Genomic DNA, 24,753 nt, shown 5'->3' with positions numbered 1-24,753 from the left:
GGCTGGAGGCAGAATGAGTCTTTGTTCGAAACCGAACGGATTCTTTTCTTAGTTGCCCTACGATATCCCTACTACACACGCGTTTATTAGATGTACCGCGGCGGTTGCCGCGCGTGCATTCTTCCAAACATTCGGCGGAAGAACCATAGGAATATCGATGGCACATTAGGCGCGTCGGCCTTACGCTTTTAAGATATAGCGCTTTGTGTCGCGAAGCCGTTGGAAAGTTCCGTGCTCGTGTGCCGCCACATGTGTTTTTGGAACCTAATTTCCAAATTGTATGTTATATAAAATATTTTTAAATATATCGTAATGAAAGAAATCATTGTAGAATTATATCATACGATGAGTGTGTCACGACCGGCATACTTCAAATCCGATGGACCGATGATGGAGATAGAGATGTGGCGGGCTTGGCGACAATGTATATCGCCGAAGTGCCTAATGAGTCATCTGTATCCTAACGGTCCTTCCACCGAATGTCCTAGAAGCGTGACAACGGTCACGTACGCCTACACGGTAGTGGGGATATTGAGGGATGACAAACAAAGAAGAAACAGATGCCACCAAAAGTCAAATTGTAAGAGCTTCAGTCTTGGAAAGTCACGGCTGGAGCTCAGAACAAAATCGCAGTCAGTGTAAATTCAGAATACAAGAAATAAATTCTCTTGTTTTTTTGTTACCTTAATTTTTTTCTTTTCGTCCAAGTCTCCTGCTTTTTATTTTACGTGACATTTTTGGCGATTACTGCCAGGATAGTGAAAAGTGTTTGTTCGGAAACCAAAAGACATTCATCATCTACGGAAGATAGAATTATTTGGGACTACGGTCATCCGCAACAACGAAGTAACTATCACGAACCGAGTGAAGTGACAAAGGAAGGTAAACTGGATTCCTTCGTACGTTACCGTGAAAGAAAATCTAGCTTCAGTAGCCAAGACTCATCTTCGCCCGAAGGCAGGAAGATGTCTAAGACAAACGAATCTCAAACTTCTACCTCAACGGATCCAACGTTGCGAACAATATTGGATAGCATTCAAAAACAGGAAGAGAGTATTGCCCGTTTACAAGAGGATATATTACGTTTGTCTATGCAAAGTGACGAAACAAATAGATACTGGGTAACAGAATTCGGAAGTCTTGGGAGAACCGTCGCAGAGCTATGGACTGGGTTCGGATCCCTTGCGACCGATGATTCTGGTTCCATCATTACTGAAGGCAACGAAAGTGAATCGACGGCGATTAATCGCATCGGGAGTACGGTTAGGGCACGCGAACCGACCGGGTTAACGATTCCAGGCATCCCACCTGCGCACATCGACACCGAACAACCCGAGGTTGAAGAAAGAGGCTATTTTCCACACGCTCTTTCCACTCTGCGAATTAAGGATGCAATACCTTGTATTCCAATGTTCAACGGAGACGATGATGTAGGTGTGGAAGAATTTATCAAAGAAGTGAGCAGTATGAAAGACCGTTGCATGGAGCAAGATTTATTGCTAAAAGCAATAAAGGTAGAAAAAATAGTAGAAAAAGCAGCTCAAAGTATCCGCAACATCCCCATTGAGTGCTATAGTGATCTGTACAACGCACTGAGGAACAATGTGGCAGCTCAAGTGACTTCGGAAGAATATCGGGAACAATTAAAAGAGTAGAGACAGGGACGAGAAGAATCAGTGCAGAGTTTTAATATTCGGTTCAGAAGAATACTCAACCGTTTACTGTACGCAGTAACCAACGAGTACCCACAACCATTTCTATGCAAGCTAATGATCGAAGAAACTACAAAGAAGATTGTCTGTGTGTACCTAAAGGGACTCAGGTGCGACATAGGCCGAACATTATTAATCATTGAACCCGTGAATCTTGAAGAAGCTGAAAAGAAAGCAGCCGACTTAGAACGCTATTCACGAGAAGAACGGCAAGCCAATTGGTCAAGTAGTCGCTTGCCTTCCGCTAGTAATCGCCTCAACAATCAATCAATGCAGGTAAGACGATCTAATACACTATCTAGATCGCCTAACGCACTAGTAGCTCAGAAACCTACCACATTTGACCGAGTAGAGAATAGGCCACCCGCTGAACGCGCGCAAATGAAGTGTTTCAAATGCGGAAAGCTGGGACACATGGCCAACAAATGCCAAAATTTTCTACAACCGAGCCAGTACGACCGACCACCCGCAAGAATTCAAGCAGTCCAGGAAAGGGACGAAACACGAGAAGTAACATCGAACCAGAGTATAGACGAACCGCGCGAAACATACGAGTCAACATCACCACAGGAAGATTACTCACAATACCTTTGTCAACCCGAACCACAGAGCGAGTATTTCTGGTCGACACAGGAGCAGGGATAAACCTAGTGAAACGTAACAAAACTGTCAACGCGATACAAATAGAGCCTAGACAAAAATTTTCTATGGCACGAGACAAATACGAAACGAACGAATACGTAACGAAACGAATTTTTGGACAAGACCACATCTTTCACATAGTACCGGACAACTTCCCAATCATCGAAGACGGAATCATTGGGCTACCATGTTTAGAGAAGTATAACTATTCAATATCCAATGACAGAATCCGACTAAATGACAAAACCATTTTATTTCAGAAACCAATACAATTAACTCCTGGAGAAAACAGAGTTCAAACAATCTATCTGGAAGGCAAACCGACTAAAGTATGTTTTATCAACACTGGTGAGCAAAACATTGAAATTTCTAATAATATTCAAAATTCTCATGATGTTTCCAACGTATCAAAACTAAAAAGCCTAGTAAGAACAGATCACATTGAAAAGCCAATCCGCGAATCCATAGAAAAGATTATTCTCCACTACGTTGACATCTTTAATTTAGAAACCGACCTTTTGCCCTGTACTAATTTAACCCAGCACACAATTTCATTAACCAAAGATAAAATCATTAACACACGATCGTATAGACCACCGGAATGTCATCGAGACGAAATTTCGCGACAAATAGGAGACATGTTAAAGAAAAATATTACAGAAGAATCAGATTCCCCTTATAACTCTCCGGTATGGGTAGTTCCGAAAAAATTAGACGCCTCAGGAAAACAGAAATGGAGGATAGTCATTGATTTTAGGAAACTAAATGAACTCACGGAACAAGACGCTTATCCTTTACCTGACATAGACGACATTTTGACACAACTAGGAAACGCGAAATTCTTTTCGGCGCTTGATTTATCCTCAGGATTTCATCAAATTCCAATGAACGAGAAATCCAAAAAATATACCGCTTTTTCGACACCGCAAGACCACTTTCAGTTCGATCGAATGCCATTCGGTCTTAAAAACGCACCCGCTACTTTTCAAAGATTAATGGACAGAGCCTTAACTGGACTTGTAGGAAAATATTGCCTTGTTTATTTGGACGACATAGTGATATTCGGAAAAACGATTCAAGACCATAATGAAAACCTCGCGATAGTATTTCAGAGACTCAGAGAATTAGGACTTAAATTGCAACCGGATAAGTGCGAATTCGTAAAACCGGAACTAGAATACTTAGGCCACGTAGTTTCAGCCGAAGGAGTTAAACCAAACTCCAAGAAATTAGACGCTGTAAAAAACTTTCGATTACCCCGCAATGCCACGGACGTTAAATCATTCTTAGGTTTAGCAGGTTATTACCGCAAATTTATTCGGAATTTTTCTAAAATCGCGAAAAGCCTTACAGACTTAACAAAAAAGGACACACCATTCCATTGGACTGACAAACACCAGACTAGCTTTGATACTTTAAAGGACAAACTCTGTAATTCCCCAATACTAGCTTATCCGGACTTTAACAAAACCTTTACCCTAACCACCGACGCAAGTAACGAAGGACTAGGAGCAATACTGTCACAAGACGGTCATCCTTGCTGTTACATTTCAAGGACACTAAACCCACCCGAACAAAACTATACCACGACAGAAAAGGAACTGTTGGCCATCGTATGGGCCGTGAAAAGACTTAGGCAATACTTGTTAGGACGACGCTTCATTATTCGAACCGACCACCAAGCCCTTAAGTGGCTACACAATTGCAAAGACCCCTCTAGTCGACTGATTCGTTGGAGACTTAGACTCGAAGAATACAACTATGAAATCGAATACACAAAGGGTAAAGATAATACAGCTGCAGACGCCTTATCTAGGGTTCACGCGGTAACTCGCAACGAAATAGTTAATCTCGACCTATTAATTGACCACACTAATTCATTCAACGAATGGAAGAACAACAACGAGAACCCGAAACTCTTAGAAATTAAACCGAATGATCAAACATTTTACCAATTAACTCGAAAAGATTTAGGAGAATACGACGAGACACTTTGGATCAGAAAACTTTACAAAATTCTTAAAAATACAACAAAAATCGGCATAGGAAATAACGATTTCACTGAATTAGAGAAAACACAGATTAAACTCATGCTAATATACTTTAACGACACATACAAGGAAATTACTTATGCGCCCAACCCCATCTTAAAACTAGACGAAAGCGAAATACTACAAGCAATAAAGGAAAACCATAACGACACCGTAGGACATTTAGGGATACAGAAAACGTATCAACGGATTAAGGATAAATTCAAAATCCCCGGCCTTTTTGAAAGAGTAGAAAACTTTGTGAAGACATGCGACACATGTCAAAAGGAGAAACTAACACGTATCAGACCCAAAGAATCCCCACAGATCTCAGACACACCACTTCACCCTAACGACAAAATCGCTATGGACATCATAGGACCGATGACGAAAACCAAACGCGGAAATCAATATATACTTTCAATTCACGACGAACTTACGAAATATCTGATCCTTGTTCCCCTTAAAACGCAACGAACTGAATCTATAATTAACGCACTCATTGAGCACTATATTTACATATTTTCGGCACCAAAGACGATTCTGACAGACCAAGGACAAAATTTTGTTAGCGATTTAATGACGAAATTCGAAGAGGCCTTTAAAATTAAACACGTCAAAACAACTTCATTTCACCCACAGAGTAACGGATCCCTCGAAAGAACACATGCCTCGGTTAAAGATTTAATTCGTACTACGTTACACGACAATGACAAAGAATGGGACGAAGTACTTAATTTCATTTGTTTAGGATACAACACTGCAAAACATGAAGGAACAGGATTCTCCCCCTTCGAATTGACTTTTGGGCGAAAAGCGAACTTACCTTCCGCAATATCCAAATTCCCCACATTTACCTATGACGATATGTACTCACTTTGGCAAAAACAGTTAAATAAATATTGGGAAACAGCTCACAAAACACTTATTCAAAATAAGCAACGCTACAAGCGAGACCAGGAAAGAAAGATTGTTAAAACTCAGACCGTGTTTAGGAAAGGAGACTTTGTTTTAATTCACAATGACCATAAAAGAGATAAGTTGGACATTGAATGGTTAGGACCCTATAGAATCAATGATGTGAAAACTCCTTACTACATTATATCTATCGACAATATTAAGAAAAAGATACATGGTAACCGATTGAAAACGTACTTTTTCCAGGATAATGCTGACCCTAGCACTAGTAACAATACCCTTGGTTAGTTGTCTTAAATTCACAGGATAGGAATTACGATTTATAAACAAATCCAACCAATTCTATTACGATCTTAGAGGACCAAGATCAATCTAAACTGGGGGGTATGTCACGACCGGCATACTTCAAATCCGATGGACCGATGATGGAGATAGAGATGTGGCGGGCTTGGCGACAATGTATATCGCCGAAGTGCCTAATGAGTCATCTGTATCCTAACGGTCCTTCCGCCGAATGTCCTAGAAGTGTGACAACGGTCACGTACGCCTACAGGGTAGTGGGGATATTGAGGGATGACAAACAAAGAAGAAACAGATGCCACCAAAAGTCAAATTGTAAGAGCTTCAGTCTTGGAAAGTCACGGCTGGAGCTCAGAACAAAGTCGCAGTCAGTGTAAATTCAGAATACAAGAAATAAATTCTCTTGTTTTTTTTTTGTTACCTTAATTTTTTCTTTTCGTTCGAGCCCCCTGTTTTTTATTTTACGTGACAATTGCACCGCTGAAATCATTAGCTTCTCGAACACTATCAAATATTGTGCAGTTACTATATTTAAGATTAACAAAATAACTTTGTACCATTACATGCAGAAAATCAACTCATAGCGATCTCAGTACTTTGTTGCAAATACACTTCCTCGCAAATCCTTCAAAAACCCTCGATAGCGCGATCAGACAAAATATGTGATCTATTGTGTGGAAATAACCATATCAAGATCGGACGAAAAAAAAGGGTGTAAACATATCCTTTGATTTACATTTAAAAATGATTCCATTCTATTACGATCTTAAAAAACCAATAATTCCATTCTATTACGATCTAACCAGGGGGATATGTCACGACCGGCATCCTTCAAATTCGATGGACTGATGATGGAGATAAAGATGTGGCGGCATTCGGCGGAAATGTATATCGCCGAAGTGCCTAATGAGCCATCGATATCCCAACGGTCCTTCCGCCGATCGTTCTAGAAGAAGGCGTGCGTGACAACGGTCGCGGACACCTAACAAACGCGTGGATAGTGGGGATATTGACGGGTAACAAGGAAAAAAGAAACAGATCCCATCGAAAGTCAAATTGTAAGAGCTTCACTCTTGGAAAGTCACGGCTGGAGCTCAGAACCAAATCGTAATTAGTGTAAACTAAGTGTTCAAAAATAAATTTTCTTTTTATTTTTTTCACATTTTATTTTTCTTTTCATCTGAGATTTCCTTTTTTTATTTTACGTGACAACAGACTGTTTACGAGAGACCGACAAAACATAAGCAAGATCGCGACGAAGCGTAAGTGTCGACAGGCCTGATGAGCCATCGATATTGAGAGGTGACAAAAAGAAACGAAATGGATTGAGAGATGAGTAGTGACCGAGAAGCGTGGTTGAGCAGTCGAAATCGAGAAACGTGAACAAATTGTCGTTCGCTCAAGTCGCGAGTCGAAACTTGTAACAAAGCCGTTAAGCGAGAATAAATATACCGTTAAACAAAACGCCGAGTATTTCTTTGGCACTCTACACGTACTACCAACACCTCAAATATATACAAAATAAAAAAAGAAAACGAATAGTAATCATTAAATAGTAAAGAATTATATGCATCCCTAAAGCAAATACATTGATATAAATCATATTTTGTTTCACTATTAAAAAGTTTTGATTATTGTAAGAAGAGACCAATAAAGAATGTACAAACTTAAAATTTTATAGAAAAAATTGTATTTAAAAAGATTTAATATACCGAATATGTTGGAAATATAATTGTGAATTACCATATATACCTTCAACTAATTTCGTTTTCAAATATTCTACTAAATATGTCTTGCATAGTCTTCTATCCCAATCATCTGTTATGTGGCCTCCATACATTATTTCTCCAAATAAGTAACGAAGATCCTCCCAAGGTACTTTGATACTATTTTCCAGCTAATTAAATAATACAGATACGCTGATTGCTAGATCATCGAAGTTGAATGGATAGGACACTAAAGAAAATGGTTTTTTGAACATACATATATGTGTAAATTTAGTATATAACTTATAAGCTTATTATAATTATATAAATTTGTTTAAACATATTTTGAATGAGAATAAATCACATTGTACTAATCAGAAAATTATTCTACGGAAAGTGTTGTTTGAAAAAATTGCCGAAAATCATTGCTAATATCATATTTATATAGTATCGAAAAGAGGGAGATGTACGTTCTGTTATGCTGCGAGGTTTTAGCATAGGTCGTGTTTCTGGCCGTCGCTCGCGGTCATACAATGTCGCAGGCGGATCGCCTTGTCTTCCGGACGAGGGACATACAGTGTATCGACGAGCGCATCCAAGCAGCGACTTCCAGAAACGTTGATTTCGGCTGCCTGTTTCAAAAGAATGCGGCATATGTGATCATAGGCGCAAACGCTGGCGTGATCCGAGCGTAGTGGGGGTCGTCTCCCGGAGAAGACCAAGAAATGATCTAAGAAGGATAGTCCTTATTGAAGATTTTAAGAGCACACGTCGAGAGGTCGGATGTATAAAGCCGCTAAGCCGAACGAACACGTTGACATTGTTTATCACTGAATAATCTGTCACTCTTTATTATTATATTCATCGTTATTAAATACACAAACTATACCAACTTGTTAACAAATAAAGCGTCTTTACTTGTCCTACCTCTAGACCCATTAAGTTACTACATCTAATTATATTAATAATTACTTATCTCTGAACGTTATACATAAATTTTATATATACATATATTATAGTATACATATATATGTATACAATACACATACATTATACATACATAAATTATATATATGTCGGGTTAACGTTCGATTCATGGGCGTGTAACGAATCTTCATTCGGACTGGCCATCGTTGTTGTACAGTAGAGATTATATTTACTGGTATGAATATTGATTTTTACAAAGTTTGACAAATAACCGTGCTGATTAAACACTCGAGATGTTAGTGACAATGTTCTTAGATTCAATAACGAATCCACGGTCAACGGGGTAACTCAAAGTAACGTTTTCTGTAACGCTCGGTATAATAATGCACGTAAAGACGACGTGTTCAACTCTCAAAGACGATCGCAAGAATAATAGATCGATGGGAATTTTCCTCTCCTTACGATAGCGTTTGTTCGTTGCATATTGCCCGGGGATATCAACAAAATTCCAGCCGCGGTTGCTAGGACATTATTTACAATTTAACCAAATGTCCTAACAAGCCAAGGGTCCAGTGTAGCAACAAAAACTCTGATCGAATGTCCAATAGCAAAAAAACGAAAAACAACAATCAGTAACATTATGATTAGTATTCAAAGTGCTAGTTGCATTCTGTGAATTACCAGTCAAACCGTAATGACATGACAGATCATTTTCGATTTCGTATATGGATGAATCTCAGTTTGTTGGGTCATATTACCATACTGGGTGTGTGTGAAGACACTGAATGTCAGTGCATTGTCGCAGTAGACGTGTGTGTGGAGATACTGAATGCTAGTACACTGTCGTACTAGGCTTGTGTGCTAGTACATCATCGCACTAGGCTTGTGTGTGGAAATACTGAATGATAGTATTGTGTTCATAGTGCTAATGATCCCCTGGGATCGGTGTATTCATATTGTCATTGTCACTGCCATCGTCATCACTACAGACATCTAACTCAGCAGGAATGCAACTATCTGACATTTTTCTCAACCTATCATGACTGTATTTGTATGTTCGTTTACCATCCAATGTTTTTAAAACATATCTATCTCCTTCCAAAATCTCTGCTATTACAAATGGACCCCTGAATTTTGGATTTAATTTGGTTTGGTTTCTCTCCTCATTTTTGCGTAAAACAAAATCACCAAGATTAAACTTAACCACTTTAGCTTTCGTTTTGTCGAATCTTTTTTTATCGTATTGGGCGTTAATCTCTATGTTCTGTACGGCCTGCTGTCTTACATCGGAGATATTTATTTCTCTTTCTTCAACATTGTCAGACAGTGATAAATCGTAGAGTATTGCTGTTCTATCGATTAGCAATTCCAACGAACTCGATCCAGTCACACGATTGATGGTGCAATTCAAAGCCAATTGTATTTCGCCAATCGTGTCTTGCCATGACTACCCGGGCGATTCTACCGTTGTAAACATATTTTTCAACGTACCCATAATGCGTTCTACCTGCCCATTGGCTCTACTAGCACCGGTTGCTATTAAGTGGAGCTTAATTTGTTGATTTTGACAGAAATCTTGGAATTCTTTACCGGTAAAACGTCTTCCTTGATGCGCTATTATCCGGCTAGGACTCCCGAATAAAAATATAGCGCTTAAGCTTAATATAGACTTAAGCGCCTTAATTGTATTAAGGGAATCTATTTTACGCAGGTAAAATCTATCTATGATGCAGGTATACAAATTTAGTGAAAGCATCGACCAAAACAATGATATATTCCTTCGAGTCACTTTTAGCGCTTAGCTTGCCCGTTATGCCCATGTGAACTGTACGCCAAGGTACGCTGGTCTTAGGTATAGGATGTAATTCAGCTTGTATTTTACCTGAACTAGCTTTCGAAACTTGACAAGCATGACAGTTCTCTACGAATTTACGAACATATTTCGCCATTCCTTCGAACCAGTAATACTCGTACAGCTTCTCAAGCGTTTTATCCCAACCTAAGTACATAATTGACTGGTGCACATGATTAATAACAGACCATCTAAAATCTCTTGGGACAATAGGCAAACAGAGAGTTGTGCTTTTTCTTTGTATTCTACGATAAAGGGTATCAGATCGTAATTCGTATGTATTTGCGATATCTTTCGCGAGATCATCATTTTGCAATTTAATAACGATTTCCGAAATTTGAGGATCACCACGTTGTTCCGCTAATAGCCAATCTTCCGAGATTTCAGCCAGATTAATTTCTTTCTCTTTAATTTTGTTAATTTTGGTATAATCAATATCTATGGGATTCCGCGAAAAGAAATTTACGTGAGCCATTCGTTTACCTTCTCGATATATAATGTTAAAACTAAAGGTTTGTAGGTAAGCCCACTACCTGTGAACCCTGTCATTTAGACTCACCTTATTACCGGATGCCTTCAAAGAATTACAATTAGTAACGACAAGGAATTCTTGTCCATGCAAATAGTGACGAAAATGTTTAACAGCGTTTACAACTGCTAACGTCTCTAATTCCTACGAATGGTACCTGGATTCCGCAGGACTAGTTCTTTTACTATAGTACTCTACTACTCTGTTTTCTATCTTTTACTTTCTGCATTAAAACAGCCCCATATCCATCCGAACTAGCGTCAGTATGTAATTCTATAGGATAATTAGGGCCAAATATGATTAATACCGGCGCATCGGCCAGGATAGAAATTACTTTTTGCCTTATCTTTTCGTGTTTAACCGTCCAATTTATGGTTTTGCTACCTGAAGTGGGCGCATACAGGGGTTTCATTGTCTGTGAAAATTTAGGAATGAATTTTCTGAAATAACAGGCTAAGCCTATGAACTGCCTAAGTTGTGTGACGGTCGTTGGTGCGGGTAAAGAACTCAAGGCTTGTATTTTACCCGGGTTGGGACGAACTTCTACGTTATGAATTACATATCCCAAATAGAGTATCGACGTCTTTAGAAAAGACCATTTAACGAAGTTAAAAGAAAATCCGGCGTTTACGAGGGCATTTAATACGATGTCCAATCTTTCTAAAACTTGATCTATCGAGCCGGCAATAATTAGGACGTCATCCATATAAACAACAACGTATGAATAAGCGATGTCGCCTAAGGCATTGAGAATGGCCCTCTGAAAAACGGACGATGCATTTTTTTCAGTCCAAACGGCATCGTTATGTATTCATATTGTCCGTCGGGGGTAACGAACGCTGTATACTCCGTCGAATCAGGATGAATGGGAATTTGATGAAACCCATTGGCCATGTCCAAGCTAATAAAGTACCTCGCCTTTTGCAATCTCGCGATTTGATCCGCAATAAGGGGTAGGGAATACCGATCCGCGATCGTATTTTTATTTAGCTCCCGGAAAGCCACACATAGTTTATCTGAACCGTCTTTCTTTTTCACGAGTAACATAGAGCTCGCGAATGGTGAATTACTAGGTCTTATAATTTTTGCTTCGATTAATTTGTTTATTCTCTCACGTACGATTCTTCGTTCTCCCTCGCTAAGTCTATAAGGACTTCTCTGTACAATGACGTTAGGATCAATTAACCGTATTTCTAACTGACCTGTATTTACGCGAGCACGTGGGAAACCCGTAATGAGTGAATCTTTGAATTTTTCGAGAACAGAAATTAATCGGCTTTTATCATTACCAATTACATCAGTGTCGACCTCATTAATATTGATCTCGTTTTCAGCGAATTTGTTACATGCATTAATTGTTTTTGTTTTACAAATAACGATGTTGTTCTGTGTGATATTTACGTAAAAACCTTGACTTAAAATTTCACGACCAATCATTATATCATACTTTAAATAACTATCTGCAAGGACATGAAAAATTATCTCCAATGTAAAACCACTAATACGTAGAATGGACAAAATTTGTGATGTACATTTAATAGAAGTATCTCCTATTCATCGCATTATTACTATGTCAGTCATTCTTTTGCCGGAAAATTTCAAGGCTACGAATTCTTTAGTCAGCGAACACTCGGCTCCAGAATCGAAGTAAAATGGAAACGACTCACCCAGATGACTTAATTTACCAATTGAAGCTTTCGCTACGCAAAAGTCGACTCGACGCTCGTTATTGGAATTATAGTTTACTTTCGGTGTGCTACTCTTGTCTTTTTTCCTTCCGCAATAACGAGCAATTAGGCTCGATATGACCCTCCTCATGGCACTTGAAACAAGACACCTTTGACAATGCGGCTGGTCGATTTCCTTCTGGGTTTCGTATGTTCTTCTGCTGCTCAAATTTTATTCTTTTACGGCACTCCACTATTTTATGTCCGTGGTTTCCACACCAGAGGCACTTAATACGGTTGTCAGAAGGCTTATGTCGTTTAGCTACAGGACCCACTGATGAATTGTCTGACGAAGGCGCCGGCCTCTTCTTCGCGTAAGAGAAAGCTCGCATTTCATTTAAAAATTGATCCTCGATCTTGATATCATTCGTAGGTGCTATTCGTTCAATACGCTGATCTTGTGAAGCCAATTGAAAAAGGACGGAGGCGTTGATTACCTCAGCCAAAGTTAAATTTTTCCACCTCGCCTTCAGGAAGGAACGGAGACGAATGCCGAAAGCTCCCGTGGTTTCGTGCTTCAGTGGTTTTTCATTGGACATCTTCATTAGCGCTGAGGTTGCTGTCTCTTTGCCACCAAAACGCGCGATAAAAAGTTCTTTAAATTTTGACCAGGTAATATCTCCACCAACCAGTACTTGCGTAAGCTATTGCGCTCCAGAACCTTCTAAAGCACAACTCAAAGCAGAAAGTAACGCACTGCCTTGTAAAGGAGCTTCGTTCATGATCAGATTAACAACTGCGCACCATGTAGCTGAATCGGAGCCCGCGATTTCAGGGTTAAAACGCGGTAGTGATAAATTTTTAGGTTCCGCACTCGGTTTTTGCACTAGCGTGTGAATTATCTCGCGCATGATAGTCATATGCTCTTGCATTGTTATAACCGGCATTGATCCCACTTCTGATGTCGGGTTAACGTTCGGTTCAGGGGCGTGTAACGAATCTTCATTCGGACTGGCCATCGTTGTTGTACAGTAGAGATTATATTTACTGGTATGAATATTGATTTTTACAAAGTTTGACAAATAACCGTGCTGATTAAACACTCGAGATGTTAGTGACAATGTTCTTAGGTTCAATAACGAATCCACGGTCAACGGGGTAACTCAAAGTAACGTTTTCTGTAACGCTCGGTATAATAATGCACGTAAAGACGACGTGTTCAACTCTCCAAGATGATCGCAAGAATAATAGACTGATGGGAATTTTCCTCTCCTTACGATAGCGTTTGTTCGTTGCGTATTGCCCGGGGATATCAACAAAATTCCAGCTGCCGTTGCTAGGCAGACCCGCGTAGAGCTGACATTGCTCCTGCCCGGGGTTTGATTGTTAATACAACATGTGTCCCACAATATTGGCACTTCTCTGTTAGGTAAAAACGTTTATCCTGTGATCGCGGCCACGTTCGGCGACCAGCCGTGTCACCTCGAGCCCAAGCCCACCGTCACAAATCTCGGGCAAACATAATAGGATTGAATCATAACAACTATTTCTAAATCTTACGATATAAGTAGAGCTATACAAAATAGTTTAGACTAAAATATTGGGGATCTTCCCAAAAATTCCAATAGAAAGGCTCCGATGTCCCCTCATATACGACATATATATATGTAAATGTGATATTTTAACAAAGATTATCAACATAGTAACGGAGAAATTTGTTTAATTGCTATTTCTGCTTAGTTACGTTCTAAATTATTTAATAATTTATTATTAAAACATATATTGACTAAAAAAAAACAATTATCAAAGAATATAATTTACGAACTTTGCTAATATTATCACTATTAAAATGGAATGCTTTATCTTATTAGTAGCTTTGCCTAATTTAATTGCAGGTTACAAGGAAGACAGTTATAGTACGTTTTAAATTATACCACCGTTGAAAGATATATTCGAAATATGTCTTATGATTAATAAAAGATCTGTTAAAGAGTATTAATTTCAAGTTATTCACACAAGATATCGTAAACATTGTTTTTTGCATTCTCTCAATGTTTCAACATTTACAAATCTTCGATCCATAATTTCTAATATAACGTTATGATCCATTAAGATTTAAAGTCACTTACCCTATTTCATTCTTGCGCTCCAAATTTTCTACGTTCTGCAAGTACAGCGTGATAATAACAAAGTGCGAATACTATTGCTTTGAATTCGGTTTCCTTGCCGCAGGACTCCAAAGTTTGCTGGCTAAAGTTATGGATGTTTATGCTTTATGGATGTTTGCTTGAATTTCAGATGGTGGTTCGTTTGTGATCTTTATGGCTGATTTCAGTATACCCTGTGTACAATTTAACGAACCCTACATTTAGTAATTAGTGTTCCTTATCGATATTATCTACTTATTGGCTAAAGTATCATTTATATAGTAAATTAGGAACTATACTAGGTATCTCAGAATTTTCTTAGATTTTTTTAAAGCAAAAAACAGTAAGAAATTAGGCCAGTTACTGAAAAACCTGTAATGCCGACCGCGGTAGTGGAAAACCATATTACCGACGGAAGGTTAAAGAATAGAATTAGCACATGTTAGCTTAATTTAGAATGCATATTTTCTTTTGCTTTTTTAAATTATATAATTATTTATTACCTGAGGTGTTATTGATTCATGACGATCAGGACTGGGTTCCGCTCTGATGAACAATCGATAATCATCATGTGGATTCTTCGAGCATTGTTCCATCTTTTTTTCTAATGCAGGCAACCATTTCCTCACCAAATGGACATTTTGCAAACTTACCCAGTGGCCTTCGTTCTCTGAAAGTTCTATGGTTTCTTCAGCAATGGGTTCTTGACCTTGATCCAGTGACACATTATGGAAATTTCTTCCTCCAAAAGTGAAACTCAATTGCATTCTCAGTTTTTCAACGTCCTGAAATTTTATCGTTGTCGTTATTCTAAATACATATTCGATATGATTACGTTGATTTTCGTAACATGTTCTTGTATAATTTATTAGGTATCGATAATTCTTAATTTTAATTATCTTCGATTCAGGTTATAAACTGGTAAACAAAAGATATGTCACCGAAAGCAACGGAGTATAGGAAATGAGAAGAGTAAGAAGGTATTACAATTATATTGCATTAAAAAAAAATTATTAAATGTTGTGCAGTTTGGTCAGAGGTTATTGGTTGTTCAGGGTATTTAAGAATTATATCTCATGACTTTTGTAGATGATCCTATATCTTCAGATCAGTGGAGATTTATTAAAAAAAGATACCGTACAACAGAATTTCAAAGCCAAATTTTTTTATTGCATCGCGTAATGGATATCTAATGGATCACGTAATATCTGCAAGGAACCATGGGTCGCAAAGGAACCGTTCTTTTGAAAAGTGATCTTAAAATTCCATTAGCTCTTATATTGAAATTACATTAGAAAATGTTTACATTTCCCAATTAGATAAAAACTAAGTAATGCCATATTAATGAACAAACAGAAAGCTATTGCTTTGAATGTATGATAATCTACGCTAAATAGGATGAAGCATCTAACTTCATCATTCCAAACTATTAGAAAATTACTTACTTTATAGCAAAATCTTTCGAATAAAAATTGAATAGCGTTGAAGAGAATATGATTTGATAGGTGGAACTGCAGAAACATTAACTATTCATCGATTTCGATGTTTTTGAATATGTTGTAGAAATCGATATTTTAAATAATCTTTTCCTATACAAGAAGTGACAGAAGAAAAACTATCAATATCATTACAGTGAATTCTGCATCTGCAGTTGTGCAACCGTGACAGCGTATGCTTTAGTTTGGTTGCCGATTGTCGGTCACTTATCTTCTCTTTGAAAACGACGATCGGGCGAGTTTAAAGGCTTCGTGCACAATGTACACATGCGAGGCTACAAGAGTCTGTTATAACTCGTAACTCATAGCTCAATTAAAAGTGAATATCTTCAATGTATTGAATTCAAATGTTAAATAATGAAATAATTGTTAATAAACAGAAAATAAGTGACCGGCGACTGGCAACCAGACCGATGCATACTGTGTCACGATGAACATCTATAGGCAGAAATACACTATAATTGAGCCGGTAGTTTCTTGCCAATATATTGAAAACTAAACAAATTCACTCTTTATGTACAGTATAGTATATAGGTAAAAGTTGTTCAAAATATTTCTACATTATATCCAAAAATCATAGAAATCCGAGGGTCGATAACGTTTCTACAGTTTCACCCTATATAGCGTTATATATTGCATACAATATTATACATTATATATATTATTATTATAAGTTAATAGTGCTATACATTAAATAAATAAATGAATAAATAAATAAATAAATAAATAATTCTCAGTAAGGCCTCCTGATATTCTAACAGCAAAATGACGTTTAATCGCGCGCTATTCGACTATTTCGCACGTGTGCATAGCACGTATATATATGTATGTTTTCATATACTTTGTAGTCGCAGAGTCGTATTTTAACTTCGCGGTTGCACGCGTCTCGTTGCGAATGGGAAGAAGAATAAAGAGTATAATTCGTTTAAAGGATCTTGTTACGGAGTGGGGAAAGTAGTGATGCCTTTTAGTAAGCAGATTGTAAGGGACTGCACGATACTTAGCCCAGAACCTTGGAGGCGCGAAGAACTTAACAAAAAAGAACACAAAAGATTTTTACGAATCTTCAGTCAAATTTTGTTTTCCTTTCCTGCGATAAATATTTCATTGATTAAAGCTGAGAAACTTTTAAACAGCTCATCCAGACGAATCTTGATAAGCTTTTGGAAACTATCCCAGTAGACTACAAACAAACTACTGGATTTTTGTCTCGATTGATAACACAACACTATATAGTTGCTAATAACTAATAAGCCGATGTGACGTTATGTAAATAAAAAAAATTAACAGATCTGCTATGCGTAAAGAATGTTTGTAGTTATTGAATAAATTTCTTACCTTCAACGGATCAACGCCTGGAGAGAGAATGAAAAATATAGGCGTGATTGAACTAGTTTCTTCAAAGGATTTATGAAAAGGTGGAGATCTGGATTCAACAAATTTTGAACCAAACTTTTCTTCTACGAAGTACCTAAATAAATTCATGAGATACAATATTTTAAACAATTTAAGGAAAAAGGAAATATTTTAACTTAAAATGATACCAGGTAGTATACAAGGTGTTCCCGATATTCTTAATGCTCTTTTTTTATAGATAACAGATTTGTGAGATTGACAGAAAAGGAAAATAATTAATTATTTCATATACATGCTACGATAGGGTGAATAAATTTTTGAAATGTTATTGTTTCTATGAAAATATTAAGGTTATGTATATTTTTTAAACTTATCAATAACGTAATACTAAAAGTCTTTCTTTCTCCCATAGAAGTAAGACAATTTGTATTGAATGAATTAAATGAATACTCTTAGTTTGAATACTCTTTGAATAAGACATTTTTTTGCTTCTTACACGTTAAAATACTTTCATCTTTCATTCTTTCATAAAAAGTATCATCTTTTTACACAAGTTTTATACATACATACTACAATGAAATTTCATTAATATGTAAAAAAATGCAAATATACTGTTCAAGACTACTGAATAGGTAAGGATTTATGACACTGCTGAGCGAGACCTAAGAGTCTAGACCCGAAAACTCTTCAATGACCAATAGTGTCATAAACTACTCGGTAAAAAGAAGCAAACTGTTATTCTTCAGCGTCATCTTGAACGATCAACAGCGTGGCAGATGCGATTCATGGTTCGCTTTGTCAAATGCTTTCTCAATGGCAATGCTCCCATGAATGGCATGGCTGTACAGTATTGTTTCTTTTCTATTGTTAGTAAAATTTGCTCCATCGTAGAGTGTTTGTTTCTGAATCCAAATTGGTGATCTGATATTAATTTCTTTTTCCTCTATTGTTGGTTTTAGCCGATCGTATATTATTGTGTCTAGTATTTTGGACAACACAGGAAGTAATAATATTGGTCTGTAGGATGCAGTTTGGTGTGGGTCTTTGCCTGGCTTAGGTAACATTATGATCTCTACTAGCTTTCATAGATTAGCAAAGTATTGGATTCTTAAAATTGCATTGAATATTATTGCGATTAAACGTATTGCTTTAAGGTTTTTCAGGAGTTTACCATTGATTAGGTCGACTCCTGGTGCTTTATTGTTTTTTGTATTCTCGATTATGATTCAAATTTCTTGTGCTGTTGTATTAGGTATGGTGTAGTGCTTGTTAGTTGGAGTACTATTATTTTGCGCGTCTTCGTCTGAATGACATTTGGTTTTACTGTTGTTAGTATTATATGGAGCAAATGTGTTACAATAGTGGTTGGAGAATTGTGAAGCTTACTCTTCGATGCTTCTAGCCCATCTGTTGTCTGCTTTTCTGATTGCTGGGATTAGTTTTATTGGTTCCTTTATTTTGTTCGTCGCTTTTCATAGAAAGTAGATGGTATTCTCGTGCGCAGGGAGTGTTTCTATGAATGTAGAGGATTCGTTATTAAATTTTTTGTTTACATGTCTTTTGTTTTCACGTGTTTTACGTTTTTGAAAAAATGGACGCTGAAGTTTCGTCGAGTACGCATACACGTGAAAGGACAATCGATTGAATGGGCTAGCACTTGGGTACCCTATTCGGTGGTACGAGCCAAATGGTGGTTCCCTGTGTACTCAAAGTCGAAAATATAGAAAAACAATTTTCGATATCAATCCGTTATAATAAAATTTTTGCACATCAAGAAACATGACTTCTTTTAGTTTTAAAACATGTGCCAATTTATTTGTACGTCTATGAGAGAACGATATAATGTGAGTTAATAGTCGTGTAATACCAAAACATTTATTTTTTTCGACGCTTAGATTGTAGATTATTAAAAATATATTTTCTTTTCATTTATTTCTTTATATTTTCAATTTGTCCATCTGGACATTTGGAAGAATTTTTGAGCGGTATTATTTCCATGTGGGTGACCACCAGCGGGGTGCCATCCTCGCGTCTGATAGGTTATAACCTTTGTGAGGTCTGCTGGGTGTTTCCTTTCCATATCTAAAGCGTTGATCGCTCCCGCTGCTAGCCGGTTTAGGTGTGCTGCTATTCTTGATTTGTATTTTTCTGAGTATCTGCTAATTTCTTCCTTGACCGTTGGGATTCCCAGATCCCTGCATAGTACTCATTTCTAACATACCATGGGGCGTTTACTATTGTTCTGAAGATTTTAGCCTGTATTACCTCTATTTTGTTTATATGGCTCATTGCTGCCGTCCCCCATAATGGTATTCCGTACGTCCTGATTGGTTTTATGATCGTTTTATATATTTTTAATTTATTTTCTATGTTTAATTTGGATTTTCGGCTTGTTAGCCAATGCATTTGTCTCCTTGTTTTCTACTATTGATGTATTTTTTCTACCATTGATTTGATATGTAGTTTCCATGTGAGATGTGTATCTAGGTGGAGTCCTAGGTATTTGACATGCTTTGTTTGTGTTATATGCGTGCCGTTCAATAGGATGTTTGGTGGTATCTTTTTTCGTAGCGTGAATGTAATATGGTTGCATTTATTGGGGTTTGCTTTTATTTGTTTTTCGTGTAGCCAATTTTCTATTTTTATGATATGTTCTTGTAGTATTTTCACTGCCGTTTCTGGGTTAGTATGCCTGACTAGTATAGCTGTGTCGTCCGCGAATGTCAATACTGTGCTGTTGGAAGTTGTTGGTATGTTCGCCGTGTATAACGTGTATAGTATTGGGCCTAGGACGCTTCCTTGTGGTACCCCGGCCTTGATGTCTTTAACTTGAGAATATGTGTCCTTGATTTTTATTACGAAGGTTCTGCTGCTTAGGTAGGATTTTATTAATTGGTGTATTTGCTCCGGGAATTGTTTCCTAATTGTTTGTAGTAGACTTTCATGGTTAATTTTATCGAATGCTTTCTCTATGTTTATAAAGAGGACTGTGCAGTATTCCTTGTTTTCTAGTGCTACTATTATTTCGTTTATAAGCCTGTGCATTTGCTCTATCGTGGAGTGTTTGTTTCGGAAACCAAATTGGTGATCCGGTATTAGTTTTTTTGTCTCTATTATTGTTTTTATCCGGCAATATATTATTTTTTCCAGTATTTTGGAAAATACTGGAATCAGTGATATTGGTCTGTAACATGCAGTTTGGTATGGGTCTTTGCCTGGTTTAGGTAACATTTTGGTTACCTGGTTTCCATGGCTTTCCATGGTTAGGGAAGGCATTGGATTCTTAGTATTGCATTGAAATATTATTGTCATCAATCTTATCGCTTTTGGCGGAAGGTTTTTCTAGCTTTTGCCATTGTTAGGTCGACTCCTGGTGCTTTGTTGTTTTTTTTTTTTTTATGGATTATGTTTCTAATTTCTTGTGCTGTTGTTTTAGGTATGATGTATTCCTTGTCAGTTGAGGTACTAGTGGTTTGCGCATTCTCATCCGTATGGCATTTGAGGTTGCTGTTATTGATATTGTGTGGTGTAAATGTGCTGCAAAGGTGGTTGGAGAATTCTTCAGCTTGTTTTTCGTTGCTTCTTGCCCATGTGCTATATGCTTTTCTAGTTGCTGGGACTGGCTTTCCATAGAGAGTAGTTGGAATTCTTGTGTGCAGAGAGTGTCTCTATAAACTTTGCGAATTCGTTATTGTTGTGCTCTTTTATTTTTTATTCCTTTGCAAGTTTGTTTAGGTGTTTTTTTGTTTTCTCGAGTTCTATGTTTTGGCATTTTGCGTCCGTCTTTCTTTTTTCTCTCATTTTTTCGAGTATTTCTTGCGGAATTGTTTTTGTTTGTCTGCTGGTTGATTCGGGTGTAGTGGTTGTCCTTGCTGCTTCTTGAATAGTTGCTGTCAATGATGCTACTGCCTGTTCTATCTGTTCAGGAGTTTTTAACGGGATGTTGCAGTTTATTTTGCTTTCTATTATTTCTATGAAAGTTTGCCATTTGGTGGTTTTATTGCATAGTGTTTCTGGTTTGCTATAGAGTATTGGTTTGTTTCTGTATTCAATTATTATGGGTCTATGATCGGAGCTGAGCTCGAGGTTGGGTGTTATTTTTAGTTTATTTGTGTTTAGTTCCCTTGTAACTGCAAAGTCCAGAAGATCTGGTTTTTTGTTCAGGTCAGTCGGCCAATATGTTGGTGTTCCTGTGGATAATATATTGAGGTTATTATTTCTAATGTATTTTTCCAGGGTTCTACCTCGAGGTGTAGGTCTTGATCCCCATAACGTGTGTTTTAAGTTGTAGTCTCCCGCTGCGATGTACTTGTTCGCTAAGTGTTGGAAGTACTCCTCTCACATTTGTGATGTTATTTTGTGTCGCGGAAATACATATACTGCTGGCAACTGGAAGTAGTTGCTGCTAGTTTGAACTGTAACGGTGGTTGCTCGTATATATTCCTTATTATCTTAGCTGTGTAAATGGTGTTTGATATCGTTTCTTATTATTACTGCGGTCCCTCCGTGTGCTTTTCCTGAGGGATGTTTAGTATCATGTATGGTGTAGTATGATATTTTTATGTAACTTTTTGGAGTGAAGTGTATGTTTGAAACAAGTAATATGTCGATATTGTTGTTATACAGGAATGTTTAAGTTTCTAGGGCCCGTTGTTGTAGGCCGTTTGAGTTCCAGGCTGCTATTTTCAACGTGTCCGTTTTTATTTTTTGCTCAGCATGTTTATAAACAGTTGTAGCATGACTGTGATTTGTTGCGTTTGCTGTCTGAGAACTGCGTTTTGTTCGCTTATCAGTCTGGTTAGCATTTCGGTGTTTTTGATGGATTGTTTGAGTAGTTCCTTGATTTCTGTAGTGTCGTTGCTGATGTTGTTGTGATTTTGGTTGTCAGAAGATGGCGATTGGTTGATTACTTGCGCATAGCTTCGGCTACTAAAGGTGTTAGTGTTATTGTGGTTAATGTTCATTGCGTGCTGTGAATTTGCTGTTGTCTCAGTTTTTGTACTGTCTTATTTCGTAGCGGCGGAAACAGTTTGCGTTGAAGTTGTTTTCTGACTACCCAACCTTTGTAACTAGCTGGGTGGTTTCCATTGCAGTTGAAGCATTTTACTTCGTTTATTTTTCCTACGTATGGACAGTTTATTGTTAGGTGCGTTTCTGTGCAATTGACACGCGCCGGGTTTCTATTGTAGTAACTTTTTATGTTCCATATTGCTGACACCGTATGCATTGCGCTATATTTTTTTTATGTCTAGGTAGCTCCACTGTTACTACTGTGTTTAGAACTTTTTAAATTTCTTATATATATTTGTTGCTGTTTTTAGATTCTAGCTTTATTAAAAATAGCGGTAATGGCTGTTTAGTATCGTATCTGGTTATGTTGTTTATTGATCTTACCTGGTGTCAGATTTTTGCTAGTTCCTCGCTTATGTTGTCGGTGTTTGTTTTTGGGTGTAATCCCCTGATTACTATTTTGTAACTTTTGTCGGCTTTGAGCTGGTAAGTGTGATACCCTGCGTTTTTCTCCTTTAGTGTTTTTGTCACTTTTCTAAATGTTTCTGGAGTGTTGGTTTGAACTTTGACCTGGTCTACTTTTATCTGTTTTATAGTGTAGTTTTCTTTCTCTGCCGTGTTGTTTAGTAGCTCAATGAGGGGGTTTATTATTTTAGCATCAATGTAGATTGGCGGTGGTTTAGCGATGCGGGTTGTTGATTTTTTAGTTGGGTCTGTTACTGTCTCTTCTGGCAGTGCGCTAAATGAGTTACGGAGCGTGATTTCTTGTAGCTATTGTTGTTTATCTGCTATTCAAGCTTTCCTGCCGCTTGTGCACGATGTTACTTTTCGTTTTTTGTTAGAAGTTGCCACCTTTCAGCTTTCGTCATGGTGTGTTGGTTCATTGTTCTCGTCATTGTCTTGCGTTATTTCCATGTTTGTTTCGTTTGTATCTGTATTTCCGTGTTCTCCGTTTATTGGTTGTCTATTGTTGGTAGAATCTGTGGCTCTGTTTACATAGTATGTTTTGCCTTTACTTGTAATTTTTATTGGTGGAATCTGCATTTTCCCTCTTGCCGCACTTTCACTGAAGCACTGTTTCGCACGTCCGTTTAACTCGGCTGCTCAGGCAGAACTGATTAAAAATAGATTATCAAAAAAAAAAGAAAAAAAAAAGATTGGAAAAATAACAAAAAGGGCCAACACCATACAGAGTTCCCAGGCGGTCGCATATCCAGGTACTATCCGTGCCCGGCGCTGCTTAACTTTCGTGATCGTACGAGAACGAGTGCTTTTTTTATAACTTTTTTTTTTATAACGTTTATTGACCAGTAGATGAGTATTACATTGGTGTGTTGTCCACAATAAACAATGAACTTTGGTTGTGGGGTGGTTTAGGCAAAAGTACCGATACGTGACGGTACGAGCCAACGGAGATAGCCATACAATGTTTTGTGTGTCGAAATTACATTTGTTAGCTTACTATTTTTAAATTAGATTTAAGTCGCTATGGGGTGGTGCTTATATACGATATTGTTATTTTCTTCCTATTCCTGTCCTGAAAACCTGGTCGCAAAAACAGGACACTTCTACTTTTGGTTTCGGAGGGGCTGTGGGCTGTGGCTGAGGAGAAGGAAGGGGTATCCTGTAGAAATATTTAGAATATTTACAATCTTTACAATAATTACACTATTTTACACGGAGGGAGATTTGAGCGTTGCCGTTTTGTGGCTCTTTCTCTTGTTATTTTTTTTTTTTATTATGGTTCCGGTATCCAGCAATATTTTTTTATGTTTTTTCTGTGATTGTATTCTGTGTCATTTTGGGAGAGGGCCATGTTGTATCTCCACCTAATGTCTACAGTCTGTCCATTTAAGTTCTCCTCGTAGAGTATTGTTTTAATTCCATCAATACGACATATCGGACCAGGGCCGCCTCGAGAAAAACACGCCCACACCACAACGTTCCCGCCACCACGTTTAAGAGTGTTTAAAACGCCAAATTTCAAATTTCCGTCAATTCGACGTCTAATATACCGTATCCCGTCAGAAGGATTGAATTTCGATTCGTCTGAAAACAATACCTTCTGCCAATCATCACTTGTCCAATGCTTATGAGCTGTAGCAAAGGTAAGTCGTCTTTTTCGATTCCTAGAACTCAGCAGTGGCTTCTTTTGGGGTTTTCGTCCTCTTAAGTTAAAGTCTTCTAATCTTCTTCTAACAGTTCTAGCACGAATTTGTGTATCGTTATTATGGTTTATCTCCGCAGCAATATTATTTGCACCACGAAAACGATCCTTTTAGCTTAATCGATGAATCCGTTGATCCATATTCGGCGTTGTTTTCCGCGATCTTCTGTTTTTCAGTTGATCCCAATACATATCTGCTTTTAAAAATTTATACCCAGCTTACTTACAAGCCGTTTCTGACCTGTTCGCTATATTTGCCATTTCCGTGAAGGTTTCACTTTGCTTTCGCAACCG

General features: G+C 37.6%; 1 protein-coding gene across 3 annotated transcripts in view; it reads right to left on the bottom strand.

Annotated features, from left to right (window-relative positions):
• Window positions 1-17,547, bottom strand: part of LOC125386613 (dynein beta chain, ciliary-like) — a 133,631-nt gene extending 116,084 nt beyond the window's left edge. The window contains exons 1-4 of one of the 3 annotated variants that reach the window (XM_048413589.1): window positions 17,265-17,547; window positions 14,934-15,215; window positions 14,413-14,624; window positions 6,816-8,038 (exon numbers count right to left, since the gene is read on the bottom strand). In XM_048413589.1, the coding sequence (XP_048269546.1) occupies window positions 14,550-14,624; window positions 14,934-15,215; window positions 17,265-17,411 (504 nt within the window). In that variant the 5' untranslated portion in view covers window positions 17,412-17,547 and the 3' untranslated portion in view covers window positions 6,816-8,038; window positions 14,413-14,549. Of the gene's footprint in view, window positions 1-6,815; window positions 8,039-13,758; window positions 13,793-14,412; window positions 14,625-14,933; window positions 15,216-17,264 lie in introns of those variants that run through there. The other 2 variants (XM_048413590.1, XM_048413588.1) reach the window with 2 other exon arrangements.
• Window positions 17,548-24,753: the final 7,206 nt, after the last annotated feature.

The sequence above is a fragment of the Bombus terrestris genome, chromosome 17 (genome assembly GCF_910591885.1).
Source record: "Bombus terrestris chromosome 17, iyBomTerr1.2, whole genome shotgun sequence".
NCBI classification, from domain to species: Eukaryota; Metazoa; Arthropoda; class Insecta; order Hymenoptera; family Apidae; genus Bombus; species Bombus terrestris.
Note: the sequence above shows the minus strand (reverse complement) of the source record. Positions and strands in the feature narration are given on the sequence as shown.